At 50.9% G+C, this 10,091-nt stretch overlaps 1 protein-coding gene across 1 annotated transcript in view; it reads right to left on the reverse strand.

The window, feature by feature from the left end:
- Positions 1-10,091, reverse strand: part of TBC1D1 (TBC1 (tre-2/USP6, BUB2, cdc16) domain family, member 1) — a 171,106-nt gene that overhangs the window by 23,931 nt on the left and 137,084 nt on the right. Inside the window, exons 14-15 of the mRNA XM_012724029.1 lie at positions 8,789-8,950; positions 3,326-3,484 (exon numbers count right to left, since the gene is read on the reverse strand). Of these exons, the coding sequence (XP_012579483.1) occupies positions 3,326-3,484; positions 8,789-8,950 (321 nt within the window). The remainder of the gene's footprint in view (positions 1-3,325; positions 3,485-8,788; positions 8,951-10,091) is intronic.

The following is a 10,091-nucleotide window of genomic DNA, read 5'->3' on the forward strand; positions in this document are numbered from 1 at the left end:
CAGCACTGTGTCCCAGCAAGGAGATGATCGAGACTACGGAGATAGAGGTTCTAGGACTCTGTGCCACAGGGGCGCCTTGGGCAAGGCCCTCGGCCTCCCTGGACCTCACTGCTCCCCTCTAAAGGGAACAGCCTGTGTCAAATTTTGTACAGGGTTGTGTAATACAAAGACTGCTATCCTTACTCCTTGGAAGAAAACATCTTATAGAACGTGATTAGCCCAACATCTAATTTTGGAAAGTTAAGCAAGAAGTAGGAAAAGAAAAACTCGTAAAACCCCAAAATAGATCCGACAAACAGTCTGTCTGTCTGGCCGAGATATGGATGTCACTTTTCAAGAAAAACTGAAACACTGGCTTGTCTGTACTCAGCAGGACACACCTTTATTGGGCCTTGACTTAGTCCCAGTGTGGACTTTAATAAAGACAAAGTGAGACTAAACAACGAACTTGGCACATATTACCTCTCGGTGAGAGGCAAAGGGGAAGCAATGGGCTGAGTCTGGACGCACTTCCGAAGGCGGCACCCTGGGCCTCGCCAGAGCGGAGCCTGGCCAGTAGCGCGCCGAGTCCATGGCCAGCTCTGAGCCAATTGATGGGGAGCAAAAGCGGTCCCCACAGGGCCCCTGGACAGAGACAAGAGAAACTTCTTGGGAAATGCACTGCCGGAAGCTGAGACTCTTTGAGGCCCTGGGAGAGCATTCGGTGGGTACCCAAACACAGGCCAGGCCTGACCTGGCAAAGAAGTGACCTGGGGAGGGCACAGCACTGTCAGGAAGGGGGCCGTAGCCGGCCTTTCCAGAGCGGGCAGGGATAGGCAGGTCAGAGAAGGCGCGGGCGCAGCCTGGCCCTGCCGGTGAAGGAGAGAAGCGTGTGTCCTGACTCACATGCCACGCGCCATGCAGAGGGAAGGTCCTGGTGGGACAGGCCACTGAGGAGAGCCCCGAGGCCCTATGCTGCTCTGGCCCCTCAACCCCACCCCCCACAGAAAGGGGGTTTCATCTGAGCAACAGGAGACAGAGGGCCCCCCTGCCTGTGGATAGATGCAGGCGAGGAGGAACATTAGGAGAGAAGAGCATTTGAATCGAGGAGGAAAAAACTCATCCCCTTCCTCTCCTCCCATCTGGGGAGGGCGGGGAGTAGAGAAACTGTCTGTCCTCCCTCCCTTTCAACCTCCTACTCCAAATTTATTTTTCACTTCATCTCACATGATAGGAACATGATGTCACTTTTTCTGTTACTCACCACATTAACAAACACAGCTACTGCCCGTTCGCCAAACTGCAGTACATGGGGTCAGTGGGCCAAATGGGCTCCCGCCCCGGGCCTTGCACTCTGCCTCCAAGGTGTGGTCACGGCAGGGCCACACCACCCTTCGCCCAGATCCCACTGCCATTGGGACACATGGGCCCCTGGGCTCAGAGGGCTGCAAGGGGGTGGGGGCGGGAGGTGGTGTTCACTGAAGAGCAGAACCATGAGAGGTTCAGGTCACCACATGACCTGGTCAGGATACACTGCTGTGCCTCGGTTTCCCCAATCTTTTTTTTTTAATTTTATTTATTTATGCATCCATAGGGTGTAGGCCAGAGGTGCGGGGGCTGGGAGCGAGGTGAGAGACAAGAGTGGGCTGGGGAGCAGAACAGGTGGATCTACTGAAATGCTCTGCTGAGGGGAGCAGTGAGAGAGACAGGAGCAGTCTGCTGTGCCATGTGGGTCACCTCCCTGGCTGGGGATCGAACTCAGGCAGCAGTGGCTTCTGAAAGCTGGCAGCATGAGACGTTAATCCCTGTGCCACCAGGGAGGCCAAGTTTAGCCCCGTTCTTAAAGAGGACACAGGGCCGACCTTCCAGGGATGTCCTTAGGAGGCTCACCCGAGATTGGGGTGCTAACAAAGTGCATCATATTAAAACATCTGAAACCACTTTCTGAGCGTCTCTTAGGCTGGGTCCTAGGCCTAGGGGACGTGGTGAAACAGCCCCCATCTGCACACAGGGACCGCATCCATCAGGGCAGAAAGGCATCGAAAGCTGACGCCCCGGCCGACAGTGGTGGGAGAGGCAAGGCCAAGGGGCGGGGGTCCCGAGCCCCACTGCTCTGGGCACGCTGCTTGTCACTCTGAACAAGTACCTCCTTACCCCTCTGGGTCCCAATTTTCTCTACTCTAAACAAGGAAAGAACAGAACCCATCTGGTAATAAGAGTTCCGAGGATTGAAGAGAGTAGTCAGTTCACACGCCATTTGGAAAAGTGCTGGCTTTCCAAACGATGGCAGTGATCACGGGAACTGTGGTGGGTGTGGGGAGAGGGGGGCGGTGGTGCAGAATGGCTTAGCAGACGGACCTCATCCGGCCAAGGTGGGAGAAAAGGCAGTCGGGGCCATTTCTCAGAGACAGCATTCAAGTGACACCCAGAGCAATATCTACGAAACTGACCCTCACCAGTTGGTGTGGTGGAATGAAGGGTCTGCTAAGGCCGGGTCCTGCTCACACCTCAGATTGCAGGGAACCCTCCTCCCACCCTGCGGCGGCCACCAACTGGGGCCCACATGGGCTCTAGGGAGCCCCCTGGTGGCTGGGGTCCACATGGTGGCAGCAGCGGCATTTGACAGGATGGCTGTTCCAAGCAGGATCACTGAAAGCAGCAGGGGGTCGGTGAGGTTCTCAGGAAAGCTGCCCCCACCTCTCACAGCAGAGATGTGAGGGGCGTGGGCAGAGAGGAGGCACCTCACCTCCAACGCACACGTAGCCACTGACAAGTCAGAGGGCTCTTTTGCACGTCGGGATCACACACCCTAACTCCCTACTTTTGACAACGGCAAATATATCCAGTACATTTTTTTCCATCTCACAGTTTTAAAACTATTCAGGAGACAAAATGCCAACCCGTTTCCCAATAAAATTGCCCAAGGCCCAGACACAAACTGCTGTGCATAATTTTTCTAATAAATCCTGTTTTCAAGCCATAAAGACGAGGGGGTGGTTCCTGTAATTAAACCAAGCTTCGGTTCTCACATTTATGTTTTCCAGGATGTTCCACTGGTTGACTACAAAGCCGCCCTAACAGTCTACAAGTCAAGGCCCTGAACAAGTCAGGCCTGGAGCCACAAAGACTGGCCATCTCTGCGCCCAGCAGCTGCCCAGCGAAAGGGCATTTTTATGTACTTGAGGAAGACTGGTGGTGGCTGTGGGGCCTGTTTTAGTTGAAAGTCTCAGCAGTCAATTTTGATGGCTGAACCTAAACGCAGATCACTAAATAACTTGGACGGTCAATTCAGAGCTGTCCAGTGAGCCAGACTCCCTCTGCCCTTCCACGTTGGCTGCAGACTTACCGAGGTCTATGAGGATCGCGTGCTGCTGGGAGGTGAGCTGTTTTAAGAGTTCTTTGTACGGTGTATCTTTTGGCTGCTGTTTACTGGGAAACTGGTGTTTAAGGTGGTACTGCTCTGCGAGGAATTTCCAGATTTCACCCCGGTGATGACGTGGCACACCTTGAAAGGGCGGGGGAGGAGGCAGAAAACAGACTCAATGCACAGAATACCACTTAATAATGAGAATGCGCGGTTTGATTCCAATGATTTGAATTCTTGTTTCATTATGAATTAACAAGCCAGGAATGAGAGGAAGTAATCAAAATTTTGTGGTATTCGCTCCCTTCTTTCCTTCCTGCACACCTTCTGGTCTTCCCTCCCTCCCCTGATGTCCACCCCCCCTCCCCACCCCGCACCACCTTCACCACCGCCACCACTTTCCTTAATGTTCCACACTCTTGCTGTTCAGACTGGTTTGCTCTGTCCGGGATAGAGTGAATGCCACGAACCAGGGCATTCTGGTTCTGGGGGAAAAAGACCAAGCACATCAAACTATGGTGTAAAGTGTGACCTCACAAACGGGCCAGAACCAAAGAGAGGTGAGTTCAGGTAAGAGCTCAAGGTGGCACGGGACCCTTCCCCAGCGCCGTGCCTCGGGGAAGGCGAGAATCGGGTCAGAGGAAGGGCACCAGGAGAAAGCGGTGCGGATCAGGATGAGGAGCTTTACAGGCAAAGCTGAGGGCAAGAAACCTGCGCTTTCTTGGGCCCTAGGGAACTACGGAATGCACATTTGCTGGGGCAGGGGCAGTCTGGTCAAAGCTGAGCTTCTGGAATACTGGCGAGACAGCCGTCCTCAAGGTGGGCTGAAAGAAGGAGCAAGAGGTTGACGGTCTGTATAACCACATCATCCTGAGTATTTAACGAAATGGAACTTTCCTAGAAAGATTATCCAAGAGCCTCTTAAATGTAACGAATGCTCTAAATGCAATTAATACTGAGTGATTGAAAATGTCTAATAAAACTATGAAAAGTTCCCCTAACGTCAATGATATTATTTAGGGCTGACTTCACTGGGAAAAAATGAATTCAGAGTAAGAGAGACCTGCAGGGGCCGCCGGCCTCTCATCTCTGACAGGTGTCCTCGTGGAGGAAAAGAAGGCTCTGAGTTGGAGACCCCTCTTTCTTTCCATCGAGACAAAAAAAAAAAAAAAAAAAGACCTCTCTCTCTACGCCTCCCTGCCTCTCAGCGCCTCCTGGGGACAGTCCCCAGTCTCAGTCTGTCGCTGAGACTCTGCTGGCTGTGAGGTCACAGTACTGTCAGATTCTTAGTCCTTTCCAATGTCCTCACAGCGGCCAGAGCAGTACTGCGTTCATCCTCATGGTAAAGGTGAGGAACAAAGCTGAAGAGAGCAGGTCCTTCCCCTGCATGCACTGGACACGGCGGGCCGGGCAAGTGCCGCCACTGTCTCCTGGTGCCCGCACGTTCACACCGGCAGGCAGATGGGCAATGGAGAAAGAGCATGTGATGTACTTGGCAGGAAGAAAATAACCACTTGTACCTTGGAGCCAGCTAGCAATTTATTTCATTCAGGACCAGATCCACACGGAAAACAACACTCAGCCACCTCTTGAGAAAACTCAAGGTGGAGTCATTTGTTTCCTCCTTACACTGTGGGCGAGAATCGGCACGCTCGGAACTGTGCCCGCATCACATGCCTTCTCTGGACATTTGCCCCAGTGTTAACCTGATGACCCCGTGTACGGGGCTGAATGGTGGCCCCCAAAAGACAAGGCCATGTCCTAATCTGGTCCCCATGAGATATGTCCACCTCTTAATCCCTGGGACCTGTGGATATTACCTTATTTGGAAAGAAAGGGGTTTTGAAGGTATAGTTTAAAGATCTTGAAATGAGTACATCATGCTGGGTTATCCAGGTGGGACCGATACCCAAGGACAAGTGTCTTTATAAGTGACACACGGATGATAAGGTGGAGGAGGAGGCCGTGTGGCCGTGGGCCAGAGACCGGATACAGCCTCAGTCAGGGGACGTCGCTGGCCACTAGGAGCCCGCGGACACCCTGTATTAGGCTCTTGGCCTTCAGAATCATGACGACAAGGTTTATGTTTTCAGTCACCAATTCTGTGATAATGTATTACATCAGCATCAGGAAACAAATGCACCCTGCTCCCTCCTCATCATATGATTCCAGTCCTTCTTTCCCTCTCGACTATTCCTGTTCAGCCTACACAGACCCCTGGTATTCAAGCCCTGATCAGAAGAAAATATGGCCCGAAAAACAGAATACCAAGTGATTTACTGTGGGACTTTTCACAATGTGTTTTTTTCAAGCTGGGAAATTTTCCCAAGTTAAGAGATGACCAATTTCCTTTTATTACTAAATCATATGCGTGATCTTATCAGGACTTTATTTTTTAGAGGAAAAGAAGACTGGCTGTCATTGGGCAGCACCACATACTCTGTTATTCAAGAGAAAGCTTAGATTTTGTGATTTGAAAACAAAGAGTTAGTCACATCAGAGCCAGTGCTTTTGCTAAGAATCATCTGGAATATCTTTTCCCAGGCTTGGTTTAGCCTACACTTCTGACCAAAAAGGGCGGCCGGGGAGGGCGGGGGCGGGGGCGGTCACAAGAGGTCCAGCCCACACCATCCCTGAATATAAATACTTTTGCTCCTGAAAATACAAAGTACATAGAGAAGAAAGTGAAAAGTCACTCATAACTAAAATAATTCACCAGGCAAGGACAGTATCAAGCTGTAAACCGGGGCTGCAGCAGATAAACAGGCTTATAGGGTCACCCTGCCCATCACCCCAATACCTGTGAAACTCGTCATGGGTGTGGCCTACATATATGCACACAGCAACATGCAAAAATGCACACATGGAGCCTTTTCATTTCACAACTTATATCAAACACGTTTGCAGCAGTCAGCACAGATCCACTGTGTCACTTTCAGGGACTATGGCATGGGGTGATCCCACGGCCGGGGCTTTTTGGTTCTGGTTTTTGGGTTTTTTTTTGTTTTTCTGTTTGTTAAACAATGTCACAATAAGCATTCTTCCTGCAGCCTGACATTGCCGCTGGGTTCATTTCTTGAATAAGTTTCTATGAATGGCGAGCCCAGCCGGGGCCCAAGGGGAGCTACTTTGCATCTGGCCCACAGGCTGCCTCTTCAAGCCCAGTCAGTGCTCTGGCTAGAGTCTGACTTTGAGGGCTTCTGAGAAGTGACTGAAACACACCCTCAACCGAGTCATTTGAAATTCCACAGGGTGATTCCTCTCCTCTCCCAACATGACACCCTCTTCCTGCTACGCTGGTCCAATTTTAACTTGGGAAAGTTGTAGACTCTTTCATTGCCATCATTGCCATCACTCAGGGCCTTTAGGTCAGCCAGGGGGTGGGTGGAGGGGTGGGCCGCGTTGCCCACCAGGATGGGCTTCTCCTCCAAGAGCTCTAAAGTGACCTGGCCTCCATCTCAAAGCGGTGATTCCAATTTAATCTCATTCTGCATTTGCATTTCCATCTCTGTACAAGGGACTGTGGCCCTTGGCTGAAGTCAGGCCTTCCATGCTGAAAGCAGCTAAATAATGGACAGTCGCTTTTAGCCTCAGCTACACCAAATTCCTGTAGCACAAAGTGATGTGGCCGCTGGGGGCAGGGGTGCACGGTGCGTGGATGAGCCTTGGCTCATCTCAGGGTGTGACTTGTTTCCATCTTCTTCCCCAAGCTCCCTGCACAGGGTGCAGCTCCCTAGAGCTTTTCTACCAGTCTCCTTCTAGAATGTGTGATGGAAACGAATGGCAGGAACCAGGCTTTGAAGCAGCTCGAATGTGTGGAACAGCTGTCACCGGCCATGCGCTCTACCTGCCGTAAAAGGCAGAGAATGTACCTGGCTCCCTCTCCGTTTTCTCCTTTTGCAAAACAGCTACCTGGAGCCACTGGTGCAAGGCAAGCCTCGGTGCCATGGGCACCAGCCCTCGAGAACCAAGAGGTTCGTCCCATCCTCTTAGCCGCCCAGCAGGCTGAGGTGAGAACACACGCACAAAGGTCACACTGGGCGCTGCCCATCAATTGGGAGGCTGAGCCCTCACCACCCACTGCATTTTTCATCTCTGAGTCAGCACCTCGAGGTGCAGCTCAACCACACAGGTGTGAGCCACACAGGTGTGTGCTGGCTCTGGGGCACTGGTCCCGCTCTCAGTGCTCTGAGCCCGACTTTCCTCACTCACAGAGAGGGGAAAGTCCTAACCAGTGCGCACTAATACATGATTACTAAGAGTGGTGCTGTCCAAACGCAGTTAAAGGCGTTAGTGATGCCCAACAGCCTCTACCAAAAAGTGCTTTGCTCCACCTACTCCCCTAGACATGAATAATGTGTGTGGAACGTCTTCCACGGAAGAGTAAAGTCAGAAGAAAACCATCGATTTAAACAGATTTGCAATCTTTAAACACCTGGTTTCTTCATGAAGAAAACACCCAAAACTCAGTACCACAAAATCAGATTAGGCTCAGAAAGCTTGAGAACAGACATTAATAGACATTTTAAAAGAACAGTTGGTCGATTAACTTGAACACTAATCATCCAAGTGAAGCTCTAAAATGGTCCCTTCTCAAGCTATCCACTGTTAAAAAAAAAAAAAGACAAAAAAGCCTTTTCTTCCTTAATTTCCCAATCCACTACAGACTGATAGTTTTATTTAAAAAAAAAAAAAAAACATGGTACAAATGAATTTGGCAGAAAAGCAAAATCAGAAGAAAAGACTGACAAATACAAGTTCACATTTTTGAAAAATTAGGACCACTCTGTCACATTGCTGGAAGTTTCCAAATGCTTAGTCTCAAGTTCCATACTTGCTTGGGTCAGAACAGTTCAGATCACATTTAAGCAACAGGTGCCGCCCTCCCCAGGGCCTTTCAGCTCTGTGGCCAGCACAGAGCGCCCTGCTGACCTGCATGCGCGCGCCCCTCTGACAGCCACTGTCACCCCTGCCCCTCACACCTGTAGCTCCAGGGCTCACAGAGGGGACGGTATGAGCCTGCAGCTACTCTGCCAGCTGCTGGCTCTGGCCAGTGTGCGCTGCCTGCCTGAAGCCTGGGCTGACTCGTCTCCTGAGAGTCCCCAGGAAGCACCGTGCAAGTGCTTTTTCAGTTTGCACTTGACCTCAGAGCAGATCATCAGACCACTGCCCTGTTTGTGGGCAGCGGAGTCCTGAGCCTTGCCCCTGCTGTCTTCTTGTTTCCCGGGCTGCAGACTACTTTAATTGATGTAACCGAGAGGGCTAATGAGAGGCGATGAAACACACACCCATTCGCTAAGCTATCTGAAAACAGACACGAGAAACAGGAGACAGACAGCCATTAAAACTGGACTTCATTTTTCTTTTATTCCGTATTTCTCCTCCCCCATCATCAAAAAAGGGGAAGGGGTGGCTGGACCGATTCCGATTCCCGGTAGAGCTTACCTTGCCCAACAGCTGAATGCATTTTTTCCATGTCGAACTTGATTTTGGATCTTCCTGGAGTGCTGAGCATCTTTTCCCACACTGCAGTCACTTCTTTAAGACAAGGAGTGATTTCTTCATAATCAAGCTTCAGACGTTTGTTCAGCAAGTCATTTTCAGAAGCTGGAACCGATTGTGTGAGAGCATGTTAGAAGTGGACGCCAGGGCCACACGTGGTCTCTCCCCAGCTTGGGGCACCCACCTCCACCACTGCCGTACCCAGCAGTTTCAGGGAGCTTAACAGCCCAGTTCTGCCCCACCCCATTTTCTTTACCCTGGAAAAAGCTGAAAACCTAAGATGTATCACAATTTCTGCAACCCGTTCACTACCTGGGTCTTGTTGGTTCTGCTGGTAAAATGGACCCCCCATCTGTCCGAGCCTGTCCATGTCCACTGCCATCCAATTAGCTCAGTAACATCTCCAGGAGCTGCAGCTACATGCTCGCATTTCCAGCGGCTGGCACGGTTAGAGCTCAAGATATTGTTTTCATGGAAACAGGACAGATTCTCCAAAGGACAAGCACATTCCTTCCTTCTCAGAGCCAACCCCTGTAGGTCGCTTCTAAATTGCTCATGCGTCTGCTTCCTGGAGCTGAGCAGAGTAAGTCTCCCTGTCCTTCTGGCAACTTCTCAACCACAGGAGGACAGCTATTCCTCCCCACCGATCTTTTCCAGCTTAACACTGCATTAGGAAGAATGCCACCTCAACTACCAAAGTACAGAGGGGGCAGAGAAAAAAATAAGGGACAACTAAACGATTCTAAGAAAGACTGAAACCGACAACCTCACTCCCACATGAAACGACCAAGTTCTAGTCATACATAATGGTCATGAACTGTCAGCCCCAGAATCACCACACACCTCATCTTGGATCCAGACTGAATTTATTAGAAGAGCAGTTAAGGTACACAGCTAAGTACAAGCCAGTGCTGGCTTCAGCTCAGGTGACAGATCCTTCTTTATGGTGACACTATGTGTCTTAAACACTTCACAGCAATCTCCATCTTGATGGCTCTCTGAGGTACAGTTTTGGATGAGGAGACTGAGAGGCTCTCCAGGTCCCAGAGCAGGAGGCAGAGCTGGCCTGGCCCCTCCCCCCTCCACTGGGAGGGGAACAGTCGAGGAGGGTGGGGGCTTGCTGCGGGTAACTAGTCCTTCTTTCCAGGACGAGGCAAGTGTCAATTAGGGGGCAAAAGTGTTTGCTAGAATCCAGAGACGCTCTCTGGGCGCAGACTTACCTTTGTGTGAAAGGTAAGTCTGCGCA

This window comes from Condylura cristata, unplaced genomic scaffold, assembly GCF_000260355.1.
Source record: "Condylura cristata isolate star-nosed mole 26May11 unplaced genomic scaffold, ConCri1.0 scaffold00012, whole genome shotgun sequence".
Lineage (NCBI taxonomy): Eukaryota > Metazoa > Chordata > Mammalia > Eulipotyphla > Talpidae > Condylura > Condylura cristata.